This window comes from Macrosteles quadrilineatus, unplaced genomic scaffold (assembly GCF_028750875.1).
Source record: "Macrosteles quadrilineatus isolate MER2022 unplaced genomic scaffold, UCM_ALF_1.0 Scaffold_9__3_contigs__length_116548681, whole genome shotgun sequence".
Taxonomy (NCBI): Eukaryota; Metazoa; Arthropoda; class Insecta; order Hemiptera; family Cicadellidae; genus Macrosteles; species Macrosteles quadrilineatus.
In genome coordinates, this window is record NW_026542602.1 from 78,521,201 (window position 1) to 78,546,761 (window position 25,561).

At 35.0% G+C, this 25,561-nt stretch overlaps 2 protein-coding genes across 3 annotated transcripts; both read right to left on the bottom strand.

Moving 5' to 3' along the window:
• Positions 1-9,660: 9,660 nt before the first annotated feature.
• Positions 9,661-13,636, bottom strand: LOC129004078 (tetratricopeptide repeat protein 36). Of its 2 annotated transcripts, none has more exons than XM_054432469.1 (5): positions 13,561-13,636; positions 12,692-12,791; positions 11,756-11,959; positions 10,891-11,063; positions 9,661-10,045 (listed from the first exon to the last, which is right to left on the bottom strand). In XM_054432469.1, the coding sequence occupies exons 2-5, from the start codon at positions 12,789-12,791 to the stop codon at positions 9,953-9,955; spliced, it is 570 nt and encodes a 189-aa protein (XP_054288444.1). In that variant the 5' UTR covers positions 13,561-13,636; the 3' UTR covers positions 9,661-9,952. The 2 variants fall into 2 exon arrangements, with proteins under 2 accessions (XP_054288444.1, XP_054288445.1); XM_054432470.1 differs by having other exon boundaries at positions 12,692-12,794.
• Positions 13,637-14,922: 1,286 nt separating this feature from the next.
• Positions 14,923-23,424, bottom strand: LOC129004319 (SUZ domain-containing protein 1). The gene is made up of 5 exons (XM_054432857.1): positions 23,310-23,424; positions 21,882-21,949; positions 20,540-20,714; positions 19,623-19,705; positions 14,923-18,251 (listed from the first exon to the last, which is right to left on the bottom strand). The coding sequence occupies exons 1-5, from the start codon at positions 23,367-23,369 to the stop codon at positions 18,137-18,139; spliced, it is 501 nt and encodes a 166-aa protein (XP_054288832.1). The 5' UTR covers positions 23,370-23,424; the 3' UTR covers positions 14,923-18,136.
• Between the last annotated feature and the right edge of the window lie 2,137 nt (positions 23,425-25,561).

Here is a 25,561-nt window from a genome sequence, read left to right on the forward strand (position 1 = left end):
AATTCATACATTAACGGGATTGTATATACTAGAATTATTAAATTACATACATTCAGTTAAAAATGAGCTACCAGAAACAATACATTTTAATCACAGGTATGAAACCAGAAATGAAAATATATTTAGACTTCCCAGACACCGTTTGACCCTATATGAAAAATCTCCATTGTACGCTGGGCTGAGATTGTACAATGTGCTTCCGCCATGCTATAAGTCACTAAGCAAAACCAAATTTAATATGTTCCTAATGTTATTCTTACAGGTGCATAAGTCTAAATCACGTTTACCCATTTCTAGATTAACTGGATATCTGAAATTTGACATGATTGTTGATCTTGCGCCCTTTTCGAAAATTTTTCAAAAATTCAGTTGTAAACATACTTTACTAACATACTCTCTTGCCGCAACTTTAAAATTGATTTTTTATAATGGGTTCTTTAAGTTGGAGGTTAAAATTAACTTGCCAGCCTCATCAAATATATTCGTGAAATTGTTTTGATATAACGCAATATTGACTGTTTCGCTGACTGCTTTGTTACCCGCTTTGTTGCAACTAAACTACTATCCCCTAATGACGACTAACAGCTAGGGGGCCTGGGGGCGGAGCCCCCAGCGAGCCAAAGGCGAGTTACAGTATACGGTCCATCCCAGGTATGAGTTAGCTTATGACTGATTTTATTTGCTTTGTTACTAGGCGTATATTTTTTGTATAATACCAGATCACCTTCAGTATATGGAGACGGTTTTCTATTTTTATTGTATCTCTCCTTTATCTTTTGATGAGCTTTCTTAGAGTGTTCTAATATTTTACTCACTCTATCCTCGGCTGTTTCAGTCGAGCATTCATCGCCAAGGTCCCAGTGTAGTTTGAGTGAATGGTTTAACTCTCTACCAAGGAATGCATAAGCTGGAGTCACACCTGTAGTTTCGTGTAATGCAGAGTTCAATCCCATACAAAGGAAAGGTATATTTTCGTCCCATTTCTTTTGGGTTTGAGAATGATAGATTTTGAGTATCATTTTGAGATTTCTATTTAATCTCTCGGATTGATTTGAATTAGGCCTAGCCACTGATGTAGTTATGTGTTTCACCCCTAAACCAAATAAAAAACTCCTAAACATTTCGGACTTGAAAATGGATGCATTGTCCGATACAATGGTTTCTGGCAACCCATGTTGTGAAAAAATCTTATCCTTTAACGCATTAATTATTGTCTTTGAATCTGCTTTTCTCATTGGAATAATCCAGCTGAACTTAGAGAATGAATCAATACATACAAAAGCATAAGCATTTCCTGAAACAGATCTTACTAGTGGACCAAACATATCAATGTGGAGTCGTTCAAAACATTTCTGGGGTGGTTTTGAGTTCATCAAACCTATCTGTAAATTCTGGGCTGGTTTCGAGAGTTGACATAGTTCACATGAACGTACGTAATTTTTTACGTCGTTAAAAACTCCATCCCATGTAAAATTCTTTATTAGGCGTGCTGTAGTCTTTTTTATGCCCCAATGAGAGTGAATGGATATGTCGTGGAAATATTTCATCATCATAACACGCATTGAAATAGGTACCACAATCTTTGGGGAACATTTGATGTTTCTCTGGAATCTTAGAATGCCCTTTTTTATACAATAATGAGGTACAGTTATACCATTCTCCAGATCAGTGATGATTTTACCTAGGGTTTCATCTTCCCTCTGCTTATCACTGAGTGATTCGAACGTTTCTGGAAAATGTTGTAAAAAACAAACTTGATCAGGTTTTGGAGTATTGTTTTGTTTTATAGCTTCCTCAGGTTCGAACATTCGACTCAGAGTATCACTCACAATGTTTTGGGTGCCCCTACAATGTTCGATCTTGGCAAAAGGAAATTGTGAGAGTCGTAGTTTCCATCTAGCTAACATTCCGACACTTTTATCGCAACCCATCACATACGTAATAGCCATGCAGTCAGTTTTAATGACAAATGGTCTGTCTGCCAAATAATCTTTAAATTTTTCTAAACCAAAAAGTACGGCAGCAAACTCCTTTAAATACATGCTATATCTAAGTTGGTTGTTTGAGAAAGTACGACTCGCAAACGCTATGGGGACAGCTCTACCATCTCTGATCTGTTCAAGGACACATCCGACGGAAAATTCGCTTGCATCACACGACAGAACGAAGGGCTGCCTCCAATCGGGCAAATGCAACACCTTAGGCGAAGACAAACACTCCTTCAATTTATTGAAACTTTCTTCCTGTTCTTTACCCCATTTAAAACGGACACCTTTCCTCCTTAGCATATTGAGTGGACGACTAACACTGGAAAAATCAGGAATGAATTTCCCGTAATACGCTGCCATTCCCAAAAATCGTTGAACTGCTTTTAAATTTCGTGGTCGCGGGAAGTTACTAATCACCTCGGCTTTGGTTTCGTCGACATACAATTTTCCGTCTTTGATGACGTGTGACAAAAATCGAATGCCGCGTTTCGCTAAAGTGACCTTGCTTGGTTTCACAGTCAATCCGGCCTCCCGCAATCGTTGTAAAACTTGTTTCAGATCGCGATAGTGTGTCTCTGGATCAGGACTATAAATACAAAGATCATCTACAAAATTGACGACGCACTTGAATTTCAAATCTCCTAACACCTCGTCGACAATTCTGCCTAGCACCTGACTACCTATTTTAATACCCTGGGGACAAGTTCGTGGTTGGTACAATGCGTACCCTACATTGAAAGCTGCGTATTTTCGACTGTCAGGATGTAACAAACACTGATAGTAACTGTTGTTCAAATCGAGCGTAGTAAAATATTTAGCACCTTTAAAATATTGAAAAATTTTATCAACTTCGGGCTGCGGAAAACTATCCATTTCGATGTATTTGTTTAGCTCCTTGTAATTGACAACTAGCCTATACTTACCAGCTTCTTTCTTTGGACGTAGAAATGCACTAGAACTGAATTCAGAAACACTTTTCTCAATGACACCTTGATCTAATAACTCTTGTATTGTCTCTCTCATTATAACCATCTTATCTGGTGGTAAATGATAAGGTCTCTGACGAAACGGAACGATGTTATCGCTGAACTTGATTTTATACGGTTCTGTTTTCGCTGTGCCTATTCTATTTGATATGACGTCGTTAAAGCTGTATAATAAATCGTCAAATTTTGTTTTCTGTTCAGGAGTGAGGGGAGAATCGCCTAAATCTTGTTTTTCGCAACGCGGAATCTCATCGTCGCCTACTAAACAAAGAGAGTGTTCGTTGTCAGCAAAGTTGAATTTTATTATTGACTTATTCAAATCTATGGACATCCTTGTGAAAGTCATGAAGTCATAACCCAAAATCATTTTGAACGGCAGTTGATTCACAACCCAAAATTCGTAGTTCCAGGAAAAATCGCCTAACTTCAAATGAATTGTAGCTTCGTATCTGACGGTGATTTTGTGCTGTGACGCAGTACCCATAGAATGACTTACCTTATTTACATTTGACACCAGTTGTTTATCTTTCAACATATTGAATAATTCTTTACTAATTAATGACCTACTACTACCAGAGTCGATCAAAGCAATGCATTTTAATGAGCTGTCGAACGTAACATGCGCAAATGGCAACTTACCACTTAAATCTACGGCTTCCATTTTGTTTTTATTGGGGATGGTCGCGAGTTTTGTATGACACCGGGCCCCCTCGTCGATGTCATTTACCAGTTTAAAGAGCTCCTACAGTTTCTGGCTAAATGTCCTTCCTGATTGCAACGAAAACATTTTATGATTCTTTCGGCGGGTCTATTCCTAAGATCGTTGGAGTCGTTACGACGGGGAAAAGGTTGTCGGGGTCTCTGAGAAGGAATAATTTGGGGTGGGGGTGTGTGAAATTGTGGTGTGAAAATCGTCGGTCCAAAATATCGAGTTTCCGCCCTGACGGCATTTGTGACTCTTGTAGCTAGTCTACGAAGTTCTTGAATTGTGTGTGGCCTAGAATCGAACGAAAAATGAGACTTTGTTTCCGGCCTACATTTATTCAGCGCTATTTCTATGACGTCGTTTTCAGACAAGTTTGTTTTAAGAGCAAACGCAGTAGATAATAAATGTTCACAATAATCTGAGAAAGTTTCTTCGATGCGTTGTGGACGATCTAACTCTATTGACTCTATTTCTCTTCGTCGCATTGATGGGATAAATCTATCTAGAATTTCGACGTGCAAATTATTCCACCCTGATTGAGCACTTACGGACTCAATCCATAACTGAAACAACTGACCTTTGACCTTTGGTAAGAGCAACTTAATTATTTCATTGTCGTGGGACGGAGATACGTTAAAAATCGGCATTAAATCTTTAAGGAATGTAACCAACTCAAATTCATTCGATGCATCGACGTCCTTCAACTTCCTCAAAAGTTCCATTATTACAATAGAATCTGTTTTTGACAATCCCTGATGAACGAAGTTACCCTGCAATTGATTCGCCGGTACTGGAGCTACGAAACGAATTTGTTCGTGGTTCGCTGCACGAGGAGACGATGTGAAATTCGAAGACATTGCATTGTTTTCAACCCTTGGTTCAATCGCGCGAATTGACGATCGTCGATCTCGAAAGGTTCCCTCATCAATCGTGACATATTCTGTTGCGGTCGAATCAAAAGTGAGATGCGAACGTGAGTGCACAGCTTGTTCCAACACGTCATTATCTAAATCCAACAAACAATCACTGTTCGACATGTTCAAATCGCCGACTACATTGTTCGCAATACGCTCTACTTCTTCTCCTACAAATGTGACGTGACCAGCGCGGAACGAATCGGTGGGGGGGGGAGAGACATGATTGCTACGAACGTTTCCTGTTTCTGCGTGTGACGCACCAACCCTACCGGACACAAGCCCTTCGTCTGACACATGACGCCTGCTTGCCATCCTCTGAGCCCTATCGCTTGCCGTAGTTACGTAATTGGGACCGTACAATTGACGTCTCATTTTTGAATTGCAAAGTTTTTTTTTTTTTAAATCAAATTCGCAAAAATGCAATCGACCTCAGTTTTATAAATTCACAAAATGTTTCAATTTTCCCTATAAATAAATATAAACAATCACGGACAAATATACACAGATAATAAATAACCAAGTAAACACTGCAATATGAACGGGTATAATCTGTCTTAAAGATAACAAGTGACAAGATAACAAGATTCTGAGGGTCAATATCAATCTTATCTATGCCAATCTGTCCGTAGAAGAGCCAATCTGCCTTGTTACCAGACCTCTCAATATTAGTGCTACCACTTTTTGTAAAGAAAAAAAATAAACGTTCTTTACTTACTTATTACTTCAAAATATACTCTTTACATTAATTGATCATTCCATCACTAAAATCGCCTCACACCTTTATGTAATGCAATTTGGCTATTCCATATAGGTGTGAGTACAACAAAAAGTTGCCCCCTGGTGGGGTTTCAATGAATTTAATTTAGTTGATCAGACAACTGAGGACCAATCACAGAGCCGGCAGTGGAAGTAAGATGTTGTATTGAGCCCTGATAATTGTGTATCCCAGAAGTCCGATTTATGGACCGTTGAGAGGTCTGATATGTCCTCCTGAAAGTGCTTTCAATAATCTTAAACGTAACACTTCTTAAGATGCAATAAAAAGTATATCAAATACTCTGAATGCAAAATTACACTCTTTGTTGAAACTTTGTTAAAACATTGGTTTTGACTCTGAAATATTGAAACGATTATGCGAAATATTGATGAACCAATATATAATAAATTATGTGTCAATTGACTACTTAATGATATTGTACTTTATTGCAATTGTTCGGTTAAGCCGATTACCTTGAAAAGATTAACACAGGAGAATTAATAAAATTGATGAAAGAATAAGCTTTGTGTATTATCACTATAAATAATACAAATATTACAAATAATCAATATTAATATTCAAGTTTCTGCTAAAATTAATAATATTCAAGTTTCAGCTATAATTAATAATATTCTAGTTTCTACTAATTACACTTCAATTTAATGTGAGAGAGTATTGATTGTGGTCTTTTTGACTTTCTTTCCTGAAATATTGACAGCAGAGCCTCGGGAACCTAGGTTTAATTTATTCAATCTGTTTTAGGCTATTAGGCTTCCCAAAGTATGGTATTTACTTACAACTGGCCAGTTGATCTTATGTGCAAAGGGGCTATTCGTAGATCTGTGTACAGCACACTTTGTTGCTCAGTAGCAAACTGGACCAAAACGACTACTGAGTCGTTTGTTTAATTTAAGTTAAAAGTATGATTTTTATGGCGTTAATGGAAGCCTACCTTGTAGCCTGTATTGACACCTAACCTTCAACCGGGACAATGCTCTGATTGAAACCTGAATTTGCACCCAATCAAATACTCTCAGTGATCTCTTTATGTATTTTTGAAGTGATTTCAAACCCAAATATTAAAGCAAGAACAAATTGTAACAGATTTACGTGACAGACAGCTGATTACCCTAACAATATAATTTGAATTTAAGCACAAAACTAATATGAAATTTAACTGGTATAAAAATTTACCCAAATTATTAATATAACAATATCTACAAATGTATCACAGTATGTATTTTAAAATAAGTAAATGGCAATAATTCTAAAGCAATGTGACTGAATTTACACACTAAGACATGAAACCTGCAAAAAACATGATTAAACAAATATGAATGTGGACAGATTGGCTTCTCCTAATGATATAAATACAATTTACACAAAACATTTACTTACATACACAGAAGACAATTTTGACGACACATAAACATATAATTACGACACTGTACTTGGGATAGGCTCTACGAAAATGGTCAAATCTGACGAATTTTGCCGGTCGACGTCGAACTTAAAGACTCGTTTTGTTTCAATTCGTAATTTAGTAAATGCTGTTTCACGGTTTTAGATATCAATGCACTCCGGAGATCGAACAATTGATTCGTTGACGAAATACACGTTACGACTACCAAAAGTGATTTTTGCAAATTGAAAAGGAGAATTTAAAGATTTCCGTACATCGCGGCTCAGAGCTTGGTCCCAAGTGACCGTTAGAAAAGGACGTCCGCACAAGTCAGCAAATTGGTGTTCCTCCGCGCTCACGTGATTGGCCGTTGTTGGTCCTTGCCTTCGCGCGTTTTCAGTTTGATTTGAATTTTCATTTGGTCATTCATTTTGAATCGGTACACACTAAAGGTTGGGGTCCTGATGGCATACCTCCAAGGGTATTGAAACACAACAGGTGTTTACTGGCTCCACCAATCTGTGACATATTTAATGCCTCAATGGACACTGGTATCTTTCCTGATGCATTCAAAAGGGCTTATGTGGTACCGATTCATAAGACTGGTCCAGTTGAAAATGTTGCTAACTGTAGGCCAATCTCGATTCTTTCCTCTATATCTAAAGTTTTTGAAGACCTTGTCCTTGATCGAATCAAACATAAACTTGCAGGGATTGTATGCTCTCAACAGCATGGTTTTACAACAGGAAGATCAACAGTGTCTAACTTGATTCTTCTCCAAACCCGAGTTCAACAAGCCTTTGCCTCAAACAAACAACTTGATGCTGTTTATTTGGATTTCTCCAAAGCCTTCGATACGGTGGACCACACCCTTCTGCTGCGGAAAATTCAGGACCACGGCTTTGGAAACAAATTCGTCAGGTGGCTGGCCAGTTATCTGTCTGACCGTCGTCTCAATGTCAAGTATGCGTCGGCTCTCTCCTCTGAATTTGTTTCCTACTCAGGGGTACCCCAGGGATCGTTACTTGGTCCGTATCTCTTCACAGTCTTCATTAATGACCTCCCTGACGCACTTCAGAACGAATCTCTGCTTTTCGCTGACGATGTTAAGATTTTCTCAACTATATCTTCTTTAGATGACTGCCTCCGGATTCAGAGAGATCTGACTAGTCTTGATCGTTGGTGTGAGGACAACAGGATGAATTTGAATATCAAGAAGTGCCAGGTCATTACTTTTCATCGCTGTAAAGTCCCTATGAACTACAATTATTCAGTTCGCAACATAAATATTGACCGAGTGCAGCAAGTTAAGGACCTCGGCATCATCTTGACGCCCTCATTGAACTATCAAGCTCATGTATTGGATTTATGCTGTAGAGCAAACAGAACGCTCGGTTTCATCTTCCGTTTCTCAAAGCAGCTCAGCGGTTCAGAAGCTCTAAAGTCCCTTTACTGTGCCTTGGTGAGGCAAACTCTCGAATATAGTTCACCAATATGGAGTCCTCATCAAAAGTTATTAATAAATGAGCTGGAGAAAATTCAACGAAGATTTGTTCGAATGGTGGGCTTCAAGATGGGATTCCCATACCTTCAGGTGCCCATTGACACTATATCCCTGGCACTTGGTCTTCAGTCGCTGGAGGAACGTAGACTCATTGCTGACACGGTCCTGCTGCACAAGATTATCAACGGAAGAGTCGACTGTCCTGACATGCTCCGCCAAATCAATTTAAAGACTCCTTCCAACACAAGGTCGACTGATCTGTTTATCAAGCAACAGCACCACACTAGCTACTCAGCAAACAGCACGATGGTTCGAGTCCAGGGAGCTGGCAACAAAGTGACAAGGCATGTCGACTTTTTTCAAGACAGCGTAAATATACTGAAAAAGAAGATCATCAGTCTCAGTCAGTCCTAATTAAAAATTGTTTTTTGTTGTTCAAACTGTTACTCTTGTCTGTTAAAAATTTCACTTAAACATTTCTATTAGTCAATCTATATATTTATCTTTATCATTTGTTATTGTTGATGGTAGGTTTGCTGTTATTGTTTCATATTTTTTATTTATTGTTGTTGTTTGAAATTATTATTTATTTGTATACCTTTTGTTATTTTGTCAGTTTTTGTTTTGTTTGGCTAGGTTTGGCATTGTTACTGTTGTTTGTTATTAGATCATTATATATTGTTCATTCATTTCTAATATTAAGCACAAAAATTGTTATTATCAATTTAAGTCATCCTGAGTTTATTGTTTTGTTTTGTATGCTGTAAAATGGAGATGTCCGTTGAAATAAATAAATAAATAAATAAACAAGACTTTCATATCATTCATTCATCACTGGTGGTTGTGTAGCCTAGTGGATAGCGTCTCAGATGTCTCATGGTAAGACCTGGACTGATATACTTTTTTGTTTTGAGGTCTCCAGAGGCCAAAACACCATCCGTTCAAATTCATATATATTTATTTATATATGTGTCCGTTAGCACGATAACTTGAGCTAAAATGATCCGATTTTGATAAAATTTGGTTTAATTGTGTAAACCTACATCTATTGGAACGAGCTTGCGAACCAGCATGATCGGACTATACAGTGTTATTTTTTAATCTGTCAATTTAAAGGAAAAATTTAGTGAAATTCCAGCAAGGTAGATGGAAATTCGCTTAGTCTGCAGGTTTGCTGTGGCGGGAGTACATTTTAATTTTTACTAGTACCCAAGGTGACTAATTAATTAGCAAAAAGTGTCTACCTCTAGTCAGTATTTGAAACAAGTGTTGTGGTTACAATGAAAACTATTAAACATTTTTTATCAATATTTTATTTTAACAGTGTAATACCTCACAAATCAACTAAACAATATTACTACATCTTATTACCACATAACATCTTTTTTTGCCCTTAAAATCAATACTTAAATATACATTTTATTGAATTTCAATTCAAACACAGTGAAGACATAATACTGACACCTATCGAAGAGTTGTTAGTGCAAGACATTAAAATATCTAAAACCAATCTGATAACAAGTAATAAAAATTAAAAAATATTATAATATGTGCTCATATAACTAAGTTACGGTTATATTCCAGATTTTGTTTCATAATGAAATAAATCTTTAAAAAATTAATAAGGCTTATTTAAATTTAGATATAAGTTTCAGAATTACTACCTACTTCTGAAACCAATTAAGTTATTGATTATTGATTTAGGCCTACCCTTTGGTTCTGTTTGGTAAACATTTGTTTAAGCATTTGGTTGCACATTGCAGCATAGGGATTCATCTGCACAAGCTGAAACAGAAAAAAATACTTAAATGTTAAAATTTAAAAAGAAAATAAACTACTAAAAACAATTAAATGATCCTACTTGTAGATACAAGTAATTTTTTACTTTTAATATATTGATTTAATGGTTTAGTTCTACATAAAACTTATGTTGATTATAGACTGGACAATATTCTTAAAGAGCCATCTAAGTAACAGTGATTTCCTTGTGAACATTAACATTGGTATCATGGTTAAATAGTTGTCCTGCTTTTTACTGGATGTAATTTTTTCTTTTGCTGGCACAAATCTGGCATTCTTTGGATGAATGAACACATTGGAAAAATCCAAGTTCCAAAATCTGTAAATTTAGACACTAGAGTACAATCCCACAAAGGCAACATGATGTGTATGACTATGACAAGGGTGCTGAGTAAGAGTAATGCTGGATTATTAGGGAAATGGATTAAGAATTAAAAATGAGACATGATATTAGATTGTTGAAGAACTTAGTTTATTCATAAAATTTAAGGTTATGGTGTTGATTGACTTGAAGGCTAGTGCTCTAGTTATCAGGAATGCAGACTCACAAGTTCCGGTTTCAATGTCCGCAAGTCCAAAAGGCAACAGCGACTTACAGGGTTGAAGTTACAGAGTTCTTTAGTTCAACACCAAGGTCGTAAGCAACATCGATGTATATGTATATTCCAAAGTAGGGTTATGTGGAGCTTGAATAACATTTTCACAGGGTCACAAAGAAATTTGGAATGACTGGTTTTTGGGTGCCGAGCTTGCACAACTTTCAACTTTATGTCCAACAAAGAATAATTTAGAAACAAAGAACGCAAGAAACTAGACAGTCGGGCACTAACCAGCTGTTTGGCAAAGTCACTGCCAAGTGCTGCAGCAGCACGTAGGTCGGCACCAGCTGATGTATTATTTCCCTGGCGCCGATGTAGCAGAGCGCGCTGACACAGCGCCAACCGCGCCACCTCTCCTTGGCCACAACTCAACTCTATCGCGCGATTCAGGTCTTGAAGGGCAGCTGTAACAAACAATACATTGATCCAAGTACGATATAGTGAAATAAACATTTACGCTATCTGATCAAGTAGGTTTAAGTGAAGCTTAAGTTTCTGGATTGATGTTAACACATATTTACCTTTATTACTAGATACAAATTCCTAATAAAGTAGGAGTAAGACCATCTTTTAACTTAACCAACCCCACAGGGCCCAGTTAGATAACCTAATAGGCCCGATTTAAAGGAAAACCTATAAGCTGCATGCATCATTGCTTATATTTTGATCAAATAGGTATTCTTTACACAAGTAACAATGCAAGTAAGCCTACATTTAGGATTTGAACATCCCTACGTTGAAGCTAACAATCATGCTTATCACTGTTGGATTTAGAATATACTGAATATATTTGAACATTTGCTACTCGCTTGGTGCTATTTTGATTTTTACATGTGTGTGTTGTGCTAGCTACGTGATTGTTACATGACCCATTAAAATTGCTCCCTTGACCCATCATCCTAGAAAACCACCAGTAATGTAGAAAACAACAAAGGACAGGTCTGTTAGGGAGGAGTACTTTCCCTGTAAAGAACTCCAAGTACTAAAGCCAAATGATAATGTTTTTGTAAAGAGTCCTATAATTAGTATAAATAAAAACCAACAGATTGCTTAAGCGATCCCTTAGTGTTAGTTTTGACACAAAAACTTTACTAACCAGTATCATCACCCAACAGCCGATATGCCTGGGCTCGATTGTTGTATATAGAAGCTCTCCCAGGCGCTAACTTTAAGGCTAAGCTAAACATTTCCACAGCCTCGGTTAAAATCCCAGACTCAGCTTTTCTCACGGCCTCTGCTTCGAGAGTTTTAGCCTCCAACTCCTCCTGGGTTACGAGGCCTTCAGTCTCGTTTGATTCGTCTGTAACATATAAATATCACTGACTGTACATGGCGAAAGGAACATCTCATTGCAGAACAATTCATGTCTACAGTTAATATACTGCTTCCTCAGGGTTATAAACACTTTTTTACATGCCGCACGAAGGGCGAACGCCTAACCATGACTGAACTGTCTAATTTACTAGTTCTTTACTACTGCAATCAGTTGTAATTAAGTGTTCGACCTATGTGCAAGATAAAAATACATTTTTGTATAATCTGAAGGAAGCAGTACTTTATGCAGGTTTGGCAAAACCTCAGAGTTCTCTACGACTAATATAAGTTTCCTGTATATACACCACTAGACAATAAAAAAAAGATGAGTCAAGTCTACAAAATAGTTACCAAAGAAAGATGTATACTTCACCTTAAAACATGCCTTTTAAAAATAATTCTGTACAAGTTGACTTTTGGGTGGGCTAGAATTCATAATTAACATTTGCAAATGATTTTTTTTAAAGTGAATCTGCTGTGGACAATGTAACTTGAATTGTCTTTCGAGTATTTTGAGCTTATCCAAAGCACCTCATCTGCAGGGGACAGTGAGCTATTTCATGTTTTTTAAGTCCATAAAAAAAATAACAACTTATAGATGGTCGCTTATTTTAGTTTGGCAGCCAATTCTGATTCCTCCAAAGTCTTTATTGTATTGTGTATAATGTTGAGGAACGCACTTTTAATGCACTAACATAAAGTTGACGTTGACACTGACCTTTCAAATTGCATTCTTGTTGAAGAACAGTCCCCTCACCCAAGGGTAGGTAAGGGTTAAATATTGCATCCAGAATAGCCTTATCATGTCTTGTAGACATCTGCTTGAATACAAACATATCAACATTTACGTTCAAATGTAGGCTAAAATAGTGCTTAACGAATGCTTCTACGTATCTAAGAGTAACCGAGAGAGTTTCAATGCCCAAAACAAAATGTTAAACTGTTTCACATGTGCACTTATAATAAAAAACTATACTTTCTGCTTTCTTCCCCTTTACACTAGTAACTTGTATTGTTATCGTCAAAATTTCAGAGTTGGAAGTTTCGGGTGGATATTAATTTTGGATTTCCCTGAACCCTAAAAAGTGGTTTTTTAAGTGACGTCTGTGCGTGTGGATGCGTAGAGAGACGAGAGAGAGCTATGATTTTGATTAAATTTGGTATTTATTTGGATGCTAATCTGAGTTATCTCCTGGTATATTTGTTGTTTTATTTTTGTAACGGTGATTTTCTTATAAAACCCAATAAAATACAGAATAATCAGATTTTCAAAAAAATAACTCAGACAATTTTGATTATAATTCAGTATGTTATGTGCTTTTAGCTTTAAACAAAAGTGTGCAAATGCAATGCTTTAAACATTGTAATTCAAAATTACAATTATTACAATTTTAGGGATTTTACCCATTTTGATTTAGGTTTATTTCCACTATTTGTATCCTAAGACAGATTTTTAAACATTAATACTCTGACCAGTTTATTTCACAGGACAAAAAAAAAACATAACATGAAAAACTCTAGTGAAACACAATAAACCGAAAATCTATTCATAATGGTTAACAAGAAAACTTACACTATATAATTTACCTCTAATCAACTACTTGTGTTTCTTAAACCAAAACAATACTGAAAGATGTGACTTTTTCCACAAGGGCAACTGGACATAATCTCACCTGTTGTTGGTTACATAACCTGTTTGTTTACAGAAGTCAGTCAAACCAGTTCAGATCAGGTTGTTTTAAACTCATTTAAGCTTAAGAGAAGCTATAATGACTGAAGAGAATTCCAGCTCACCTAATGGAAAATTAGCTCTATCTGTGATGAACTTAGAATTGTAAATAATAACTTATTTACAATAATTCTGGAAGGTGATACAGCCAAAGTTTTGTGAGATTAAACAAAGGTTTAAAGCTCATATATGTGTGTCGTAGTTTTAAAGAATTCAAAATAATTTTTTCCTCTGAGATAATGATTTCATTGCTTTTTTCAATCACAGAGCCTAATTTGTATCCTGTTGGTCAGTTAAGTTAAAACATCCACTTTGCATCTGCATTCTTGTTGATTGACAACTGTAAACTTAAACTTACAAATCTTTGAGTTATGTACTGAGGTTTTTTTATTTGGCTTACTGTTGGGCAAAATAGGATTTTGATATTTTTGACAGATTGTATTTCCTTATTTTTGTATTTTTTAAATCTTTTTTTTGTACTTACTCTTATTGGGAAAAGCGATTTGTCCTCTTTCAATCTGTTAAATTTCTTGGACGTTTCAAATTGAAACACCATAACCCGCCTCCATAACCTCACTATAGTAAAGTATAAGTACCTACAAACATCCCATTTTTATGAGATTTTCTGATATTTGCAAGCTTTTATATTTTCCTAAATATTCTGGATGAGTGTTCATTATCAAGAGATGCTGAGGACTTTTTTCATTGATTCAAAATGTTGTACAGAGTTAATTGAAAAAATAAACTCATGTATTGGAGTAGCATCTAAAGTATTACTTTTGGATCAGAGATAAATATTGATAATGTCCTATACCTCCTTACGGTCTTTTAAAAATTTTATTAACATCGCCGTAACTTTTACAGAAAAACAATACGTGTAGACACAGCCATCTAACTCAACTTCTGTTATGTTAAAATCTTGCAAAATTAGCAGATTTTTTATGTTTACTTGTTTCTGTACTATATTACATAAGTATATCATCATAAGTGAACTTTTTTTATAATCTTAAAAATGGCTACAAGAGAAACATTCCTAGTATAGCCAGAAGATGGAACCATACATAACTTGTTTACGCTGTTTATGGTTTACTGTCAGCTGGTATATTCACTATTTTAAAAAGTTGAAATTTTAAAATGCACAGAATTTTTATTGTTTGGATCTATTAAATCAATAAGACGGAAGGGATTAACTCTAAAAACACAAAATAGAAGAACAAACATATAAATGTATGCTTTTATTTCAATATAAATCCTTCTATTTTAGAAGGTACATTCAGACACATAACATTACTCAATGTAACTCATAGAGTAATCAACAAATGCACAAACTGTACACATTATTTACATGCTTCAGTTCAAAATTATATACAAAATAAATATTGCTGTCGCAGCAAACCTACCGACTATGCGAATTTCCATTTGCCTGAATTGATTTTCAATTAAATATATTTAATTAACATCAGGTTTAATGAGTACCTAGGCTTGCTGCTACAGGAAGGGTAAAAAAGTGTGTTTTAGTAAAATATTAATAACTTAGCAAAAATAAATAAATTTACCAAGTTTGATCAAAATATATCAATAAACAAGCAAACTACAACATTTTAGCCTACAATAACTTATTCTTTGTAAGAATAACATGGCAATTTAAAATTTAATTTTTTTTTATTTTCTCCAATAATTGTACAAAACACTTTGATATACTAAATTATTAAACAATTTGTTTTTTAAGCCCTTTAAAAGGTCTGGAGAGAAATTGGGAAATTATGTTTTTAGATGGTCAAAATTAGAAAAAACTATTTTTACCCCACAAAACCCCGTTACCATGGTTAATTAAATTTTCTTAATTAAAGCAGAAATTGGATATTTTTTTATTACAGTTAGGAACATTACAAAATTCTTCTTAGCATTATTTTTAAGGTAATGCCTTCAATTTAAAGTTAAAATATTTACATTGATTGTACAGTTATGGTTGTTGCAAATTGAAATATTTGGCAAAACAATAACAAATCTTTGTTTGTTTATGTTGGCAAAATCCACAAAAGATAGTAAACATTACTTTTGCATAGTAAATATTTTTAAACAGTTCCTTTCATAACAGTGTATGCGAAAAATATATTAAATAATTATTTCAAAATCTTTAAGAAAGACTTTTTTGGATACTACTTAGGTTTAAAATACATTTTAAAAACAATTTATCCCCACAACTCCACCACAACGGTTAAATCAACAAAAAGGACTGTGTATCAACAAATGTACTAAGATTAAGCTTTTGATTAGTGTATAGAGAGAGAAACATTTGTAATTTGCAAAAGCAAGAACTGGTATTTAATACTTAAAAAAAGATTACGGCATCAATGGGCTAGTTAGCAAATCTATGAAATTAGAGACACCATTCTTATCCCAGCAGTAATGTTTAGTAGCAACAAAATTTTACAACAAGATTTCAACATAAATAATTTGATAAAAGAAGTTCCTTCCAATCTAATTAATGCACTCTTATTTGTTCGATGGTACATTTGCAGGACTTAAGGATTAAGTAAGATCTAGAGATTAACTTTCTTACAAAGATACATAAATAAATATCTAAGCCTAATACGATTAAAAATACAAAAACATAACTTTACAACCTTTTAACGACCATTTCTAGTCTTGACCCAAAATAAGGCCCGAAATAGTCTGGCCAATCGAGGCAAGATAATGTACGCACACTCAAACGATGAGCGTAAATTGACACCAAAAACAAATTGCTATCTTCCAAAATATAAATTTAGAAAGTTAAAATATTAAATATTGATTTCAGTTTTTTCCTCAATAATTAACTAAAAATAACTTTAACCAAGATATCAAATCACTCGGAAAATCTCAATTTATTTATATGTACTATTTACCTAGTTTATTTAAAATTTCAAAACAAAATTACGTTGTGAACTTTAAACCAGCACAATCAGATCACATCATCTTACATCATCCTGCCTTCACATTTTTAGGTTGTTGTTACATATAAACAAATGGTTCAGTCAGTCTATAAAACAAATCAAAATTCTTTCTCAAATCAAATCAAAGTTCTCACAATCATCAAAAGAAAAGCCTTTATCATCTTTTATTTTATGTACCTTAATGTTATAATGTTTTGAATTTAGAGTTAAAATTAGAAGTGTGCGGGGATCCAAAAAATCGGTTTGGATTTGGTTCTTCTCGGATATGCGAATCAGACCTGAGCCAAAATTTGATATCTGACACTGTCCGTTAGATATCCGATTTTTTCGGATAGATTTTGTCGACATCCTGTAATCCAGCTATTTGGACGTCACAAATTGTGGATATTTATAGGCATTATCTGTGGGGATACGCTAGTTTAGATGGTTCGTTGACTAACATATGTTACGACTCTTATGTTTGGGCCTACCTTTTTATTTTTATCTTGAAAATAATGTCATAGCATCCAATAAACCCACAAGGTCCATGTAAATTTCTAAAAACTTACATTCACATAGAGAAAAGCTCTTTAGTACGATTTGTACCATTTCACATTTTATATCTTTCCATGGTTGGTTACTATGACTGCTAAATTTCAAGTGGATTGCTTCAGCCGTTCAGTAAGAGTTTTGTAAAACAAAAGCAGGAGTCGGATATTATTATAAGAGCTTTGCTTGCTCCACTCAATTAACCTTAATATTAATAATATGTTATTAAAGTACTTAAGCGTATATTTTAGCTATCCAAATCCGAACCTCTCAATATCCGAACCGAACCAAGCCTTAAATGTCCAACCTAAATCCAATCCAAAATGAAATTTCACAATCCGCACACCTCTAGTTAAAAGGAAAATAACTACTAGTTTACATTCATTCAAACATTAAGGATTAACCAATGTGTTGTCACAAGCACATTTTCAAGTGATATTTAAAAAACCTTTTTCAAACAAAACTTTGAACTGTAAAGAATGTTCTAAAAACAAAGAAATTTGAATGCAAAGAAATGAATAACCAGTCTCAAACAATAAAGAACAATTTTTTTACTCTTTCATATGTAAATCTACATATTGTAGGTATCTTGTTTGGATATTGTTAAATAGTTTACAATTAGTTTGCATTTACACTGTTTAGACTTTTAAGATAAATACAAAGACCCTACAAAAAAGGTAGCAAAGGACCCTAGGTGACAAAGTAGTACAAAATACCCTAACCTTAGGCAAAGTATATGATGTAATTATTTGCAAATTGATTTTTTTTAATACTTGTGTTAAAGCATTTAAAGAGTTACTGTAGATAAGGCTATTCTTTTAAAACATATTTGTTCAAATTTTTACTGCTATTAAAAGCAATGTTTAGTCAATAAATAAAAAGCAAACAAATCATACAACTATGAAATTCTGAGAATCGGTAGGGTAAAGCATTTATATTTAAACACAGATATGGTAAGATGGTTGAAATGCTACCGTTGTAGAGTGAACCCGGATGTTTCATCCGGCCCCCGCGGGTGTCTGATGATAGTAGTAGTGGTTTCCTTCACTCTAAGAATGTCTATTCTAGGCGCTTTTTGGATTTTCCTGGAAATGGATAAAAAATTAGATGGATCTAGTTAACTGATAGATGATGATGTCTGTTTTTATACAAACAACGCTTAATGTGCACAATGAACACTCAGTTAGCTGACTTGGATACACGCTCGCAATAGTCTACCTAGCGGCCGAAGCGGAAATTATCGAAAATTCAAATATTTTCAGACTGAATTTTTACGAATGCATTGCGCTTCTTAAATGGTTTGTATTCATTGGTTAGCACCTAAAAGGATGAAAGTAAATCTGGCCCTGAATGTTACTTTTTTAGGTATTAGCTTAGACTATTAATACAAAAACAATTCTGTATCCAATAGTCAATGGTATTAGGTTACATACAAAGAAACATCCAGAATGTTACTGGAATAAATGACATCATCATAAATTAGCTCCAGTCACCCTTGTGAGGTAATAAGTCCCTTTAATGCTCTCTCTTCCACTTCCTGTATATGTTGCAATAATATAAATTTCCCCCCAAAAAAAAGATAAAAATGTTGTAACCATAATTAACAGAAGGTTAACCTAGGTTTGTTAAAAGCTTCTCACAGAATCTTCCTAATCAGAAAGATATGAGACAAGACTTTTCTTAAAACAAGGAAAACTCTAATTTGTTTTAAAAATCTTGTGTGAAAATATACATTTGAAAAATTGCAGTAGGCATATATTGCACGTTTTATTAAAAATAACAATGGATGAAAATACATAGGTGGTAACAAAAACTGCTTCCAAAAAAATAAAAATTACATCTATGGTGCATTAAAACTGTGAAACATAAGTCTTATTGAAGCAATCCCTCTAGCTAATTACAAACAGATGGCTTATTTATTTTATACAGATCACTATTGAGTTTAGGCATGTCTGATGGTTACCAGTAGAAAAGCAATAGGCTATCTGCTTTGGCTTTAGTAGGCCTATCATATCATAAAGTATGTAGGCCTAATGTGTATTATTAATCGCAATATCATCGTAACTAATCTAGTAATTATTATCTCCCTCTATCGCTAAAAAACCCCCACCATATTGGCGAAATTGTTAACATCTCCCACAATCCGTCTGAACATGTCATCACTGTCACTTGGGATTGCAGAAACTCTCAGTCAGTTGAAACCAATCTCGGTCCAAGAAAATCCTGAATTAAATATGTAATCCTGCCTGAAGATTGATAAATGTATTTTCCCAAAAGGTACCTGGAAATAAATCCATTCTTGGCTTTGAAATATCAAACAACTCGATTCGTCAAGTTGGTTCACATCGATACGCTACCTACAATGCTGAAGTATTATTTATCTCATTGTTAATTGTTTTTTTAATTAGACACGAGATATTGAAAATAAATATAAGTTTTCAAATAGGCCTACTTACTTCTCCTCTATGGAAGATTCTTCTTCCGGACTACGGGCTTCTCCCATTATGCGTAACCTGGCTTCAGCATATGCTAACTCTCTCTGAAACACACATGATAATTTGAAAGCTTATAACTTTATTAAATCATATATAGGTAATAACATAAATAATCTTGAAAAAATGTCTGGCCAAAGACATTAAAGATGACTCCTACAACAGACAAAGAAACAAGTAGGCCTACCCATAGGTGCCTATCTATAGGTTTGTAGCCTATTTCTATAAAAACATTCGGAATGTAGTTTACCCAAATGTAGGCCTAAGTTATGAAGGAAGTTTATAACAAGCTTGTAGGTGTCTAGTATTAATTTTCTCACAATTCATTTAGAGTATTGGTTTTAACACATTCAGTGCTGACAACATCAATTGATGTAGTAGCGCCACGAGCGCTCCTACCGGCCTACATCAATTGATGTAGTTGCGCAACCCCTACTACATAAGTTCAGTATTAGCTCAGCCATTGCCCGGGAATGTTAAAATCATTGCTAGCCTGTAGCTTAGAATGTGAGCTTTATTTTGGTGTAGGTTGGTACTAAAATTTCCTGTAAAATCCCGACTGACAATGCTTTTGTCCCGGTTTCGGGGATTTTCTCTCTTCAAGCCATATTACAAGGCCACTGACTACTGATCCAGGCAGTTGCTACCTTTGGGTGTTTTATGGAACTACGTCCAATCTCGGGGTAACATAGTACAATCACCGCTGCTCTTTTGTTATTCGTCAGATTGAAATATTTTAATGCCAATTGCATTCGCTGTTACGGTGCCGCGCCGGGGCTTCGCCGCTATTGGCGAGCGCCTGTTTTAATACCTGTCGCACTGAACGTGTTAAACAATTTTTACTGTAGTACTGTTAAGCATGCAAAATCTATCTATTTTACCTCTTCGTAGGTCTTAAGAGGCACTTTGGGAGTCTTGCTAGAATCGCCGTTGACTGCTAACGTTTCTGTCCCATTGGTAGGTCTCTTGAGAATCTTTACGGTGGGTTCAGCAGGGGAAAATCTCGTACGACCTTCCTCTTCATGAAATATTACAAGCGGTTTGCTATCGGTACTCCTGACAACAAAACAGCAGAAATTATTATAGATTACTACAGATGAAATTTTCATTTTGCATGAAACTAATTTTTCTACTACTGTACGTATATAACGGTTATTTTTTCAAAACCAAATATTTTAAAGTCTTAACTTAGGCTATTTGGTCTGTGTTCTTAACTAGTAGTTTGTAGTTGGTAGGCCTACATAGTGTGCTTTAGACCACAACCTACCTAACTTATTCCTTGAAAAAATATAGACTAAAACCAATGAATAACAGTTTACGAAATAGGTTGATAAGTTTGAATATAAAAGAGCAAAGGACTGAAACAGTAGCAACAAATTTAGACTTGTCATCAAAATAAGGATTCAAGAGCTTTCTGACCTTAAAGATTTGACAGTTAGAAAGCTACGGATGGAAGTTAAAAGTTAATTTAAAAGATATTTTATGATGATGTTATAACCTCAGGATTACCAATAATGAAAATGGAGTAAATATACCTGCTTAAAGAGGAGGCTAATCTTTAAAATCGCTTCTACCAATAACCTTTAGTTTCTGCTTCGAAATGGAGCCATCTGTAGGCTGTACATCGCCGTTCTACTTTGGTCATATTCTGCAGAAGACCGTCAAATTTAAACATAAAAATGTACAGTTTTGTCAACATAAATACACACAGAAAAGTACATATTGTTTTTAACATAAAATGAACATGTAAATCAGCTGATAAAACCAGATGTAGAACCGATAGAAGTTGATTCTAGACTGTGCTCCATGAACACCCTGAAGATGGCTCTACTTAATTTGGAGCTAATTCCAGTTGCCAAAGCAATTTTAACCACCAAAGAAGCTTGGGTAGGAAGGAATCGGAGGAAGCTATACCACCTACAACAGTACGCCCTACCTAGGCCTACAGACGATGTCAAAACAAAACTGTTGAAGAAACAGAAACCCTCCAGAAAACGGGGAATTTGAACATGCATATTTAACTAACTTAAAAGGAATTATTCTATTCAATCACCTAGGGTAAATTATTATAGGCTAGTAAAATTGAATAAGCAAGACCATCATGATTTTAATACAAAACTAACTTAACTGCTTAAGTTATTTTAAATAAACTTTTTTAAGTTGGATAGACCACTTAAGACACTATACGTATAACTCACTTTTTGTTGTCTAGTAAAACCCCACCTGTTAAGCTTATCTCCTTCGTTTGACACATTTGCTGCTTGCATCTGAGCAATTTGCTTGTCCAGAACCTGCAAGTATGGTTTGTATTAGGGGTGTTTGTATAGCAAGTGCTTGGGTAGCAAAAAGTAGGCAGGCTAAGTAGGAAGCTAACTAACATAGTTAACTTACGGTACCTAACCAACCTAGAGGCCAACTTACGGTAGGCCTACCTATCTTAAGGGGGCGCCAAAATACTAGACAAACATGTTTGTTGAACATAGGCCTAATTTGTAAGCCAAACTAGAAAGACTATAAGTTAAAACGTTTGCTGATAATTTATTTAGGGCTAAGCTGTTCAATGAACAATAAGTTGATGTTCGCTCTAAACTCAGTATTTAAGTTTTCAAGACGAAATTAATGTGCGTTGGGTTCAGCATTTAAGTTAATACTTGCTTGTACGGTAAGTTGCTGTTGTTTCTGCTGCATAAGTTAGATGTCAGTGGTGGCAGAGACTTAAAGAAGAGGATGAATATAGTGGACAACACTATAAAGCAGACTTGATAGCTGGTTGCCACTTCTCTAACAATTTTGCTACCTGTACCTACCAAAACTGGTCTTTATTCCAAAATCACTAACTTACGGTACCCACTAAATCACAAAAACTACACACACTTTTACTTTATAGTCGCAAAAGAAACAGGCTGCAATGGGCCGTAACACAAAGGGGTGCTCTCTCCTATTTACATAAGCTGCATTTAGGCTAAAAAATGTTTGAAACACTACCCTAACCCAGAACGTTTGTTGATGCGTCCACACCTAGTGAACATCAAACGTTTGCTGGCGAACAGCAACTTGTTAGCAATCATTATTTGCCAAGTGTGGACGCACCTTTAAATTTAGTAAATTGAATGAGGCAGGTAGGCCTAGGCCTAGTGGTCCAGGATAAAAACAGCTTAAATAACTTAACTTAGCAAATTTGTTTCACAGATCTCACTTTTATAGGCTACACTCAAATCATTTAGGCTATTTATTCTTATTCAGCTTAAAATACACACTTAGGTATGCTTTGTCCATGTCTTAAAAAAACAATACCTAATAATGATTGACTTATGATAAGGGTTTGATGATGCCATACATAACCTTAGGGTCAAGATGTTAATTCTGATAGGCCTTTAGAAATCAATTCTCAATGAACCAATGATATTGCAAAAAGCATATAAAATAGCTCTACTCTAAACATATTTCCTGCTATTTGTAAGGAAAATTAGTGAACATGATGTTTCTCTAACTTAGTTGAATGAAATTAGGTTACAGAGCACGCATCAACCCTAGCCTGTAACAAAACCACCACACATGTTATGCTAAGTGAAATAACCATGAAATTTGACAATTTATGTAATAAGCTACGTTGTAATATCTAACAGAAGAATAAATTGGAATTTTCTATACCCCTGAATCTGCCATTTCCTCCCAACTTCCTAAACAGTCCGATTCTTCGCTGGCAGCCATTGTGATTGTGATTTTTTTAGATTTTGGTTAGATGAGGAGCTGAGCTGGTTGGTTTTGGTTAGCCTATTGTTTTTTGTTTTCAATTGGGTTTTAAAAACATCTGTCAGTTCAGCAGAGGGCAATATTTCTACAGCTGGGAAGCTGGTACAGTAGTAAAGTAAAACACCTTTCCTTTTTAACGTGGAGTCCCATAGCTCATAGCTCCCACTCCATGGGTCCCATAACTTCGGATCATTTAACTCCGTACTTTTTACTACGGATCACTTTAGCTGTAAAAGCTCCGGCTCCGAATAATTTTAAGTTACAATAGCTCCCAATTTTTTCAGGCTTGGACGATTCTCCAATTCTTTCAGAGCTAAAGTATGAGACATTTTTTAAACGTTAGTGTTTCGTCATTGATTGATTGATTAGCTCTGATATTTTAAATTAATGAATAGTTATTAGCATAGATTATTAGCATTAGAACTGGATACTGTATATAAACATATTACTTTTTAAAGATTCTTGCCAGTTAGACTGATTGAACTTATTGAAAAATTATGTATAATTTTGGGGTAGTAGAATTTTACCCCCATTCACAACTGACGTGACAAATATTAGTTTTTTTAAGTTCTTTGCTCCCCTCCCCCGAAAATGTATAATTATTCCTATAAGAATTAAGTATGCGGGAATCCCAAAAATTGGAACAAAACTAATAATAAATTATCCCAACATTTCGGGACTTGGAGGTTGGAGCAGCGACAGAATGAGACGATTTCTATAACGGAGACGTGTTCCAGATTTGTTGGTGATCATGGGAGACAGACGATTGATACGTTTCTTGGTTCACGTACAAATTTTAAAAGGCTTCGGCCTTTGTACTATCTATGATGTACCCGTTATAACTAGTAGAAGATTGCCACAGTTTCTCAACGTTGGTGGGGGACCATCATGATGTCCCCAGTCCCCACGATGGATGTTCATATGTATCGTAGTGTGATCTTGGAAAATTATATCATGGTCAGTTTAATATTATTATGTTCCACGAGAAATAAGAATACGTCCTAGCAGGTCTGTGTAAAAAATGATAGGAGTTCTTATTTTTTTTTTCTTATGTGTGCTTAAAGCTGCAGTTTTGTAAGCTTTTACAATCGCTACTGTAAGCCTCTAAGTTTACCAAAGAGGAAGATAATATGTTTTGAAAATTTTAGATTACTGTAAAAAGCCATTTTTTGTCTGAGTTCTAAGGTAGTAGTTTGTATATTATAAACAAGTATCAAAAAAATAAAAATAAACTGGATATATATCTAACTCTCCCAAGATTCGTGACAAGTGTGCGGTTTAGTTTCTGGCAACGGGGCCGGCAGGGGGGTACGACTGATGTGATTTGGATGTTTGTTCAAAGACCACCCCTGAGCTACTGTGTGCCGGCTTTAGTTTCAACCCCTCCCATTCCCTCTCTCGGCAACTTAATTACTACAAAACACTTCCTTCTTTCATTAATCCTACCTTTCGTGCGTTCACAACATGTGAAAACTAAGATAAAGATTTTAATAGGATTTTGAAATAATATGCCTATCTTTAGTTTTATAAACAGGGTAGGGTGTTCATTTGAAAACTTTCCATATCTGTTGTGTGCAAAGTTGAGGATGTTAACACTTTTTTGTTCTCATTTCCCCCTAATTTGGACATCCAATAAAATTATTTTCGATTTTGAAAAATGCCCCAAAAGGGTTTAAATTGGGGGGGTAGGGGTCCTTTTTGAGAAATTTTCAAATGTAAACATGGGTTGTGTGATACATCAATTTAAAGGTCTAATCACCCCGATCATTTTGGTGCAAAAAAATGTAATTATCTCTAACCGTATTCAAAGGGTGGGTCAAAACGTATTAAAAAAGGACTTTGAAGTTAACTACCGTACTACCTTAACTACTGAACGGATCAGCGCCAAATTTCTTTCCAAGCTTATTCTTGAGCTACTCTTCAAGATAACTTGTAGTAATGGCATTTTCCATGTTATTTTCTAATTTTAAAAAAAATCTCAAATTTTAAGAATAAAAGAAAGCTTAAAACTCAAAATTCTTAAATAGTAAGGTATAACAAATTTCATACCATGTAAAAGGTCCTTTTAAACAAACATTTACATATTTAAGTTTTCTTTCTATGTCTTACCGTTTAAAAATTGCAGTAGAAAAACAGAATTTTCTATGGTA

Coding starts and splice junctions, on each gene's coding strand:
- LOC129004078 (XM_054432469.1), bottom strand. CDS start 12,791: ATGTCTACAAGACATGATAAGGCTATTCTGGATGCAATATTTAACCCT. Junction 11,960..12,691: donor ACAAGAATGCAATTTGAAAG/GTCAGTGTCAAC, acceptor TATATGTTACAG/ACGAATCAAACGAGACTGAA. Junction 11,064..11,755: donor GCTGTTGGGTGATGATACTG/GTTAGTAAAGTT, acceptor TGTTTGTTACAG/CTGCCCTTCAAGACCTGAAT.
- LOC129004319 (XM_054432857.1), bottom strand. CDS start 23,369: ATGGCTGCCAGCGAAGAATCGGACTGTTTAGGAAGTTGGGAGGAAATG. Junction 20,715..21,881: donor GAAGGAGATAAGCTTAACAG/GTGGGGTTTTAC, acceptor TTTTGTTGTCAG/GAGTACCGATAGCAAACCGC. Junction 19,706..20,539: donor CTCTTAAGACCTACGAAGAG/GTAAAATAGATA, acceptor TGTGTGTTTCAG/AGAGAGTTAGCATATGCTGA.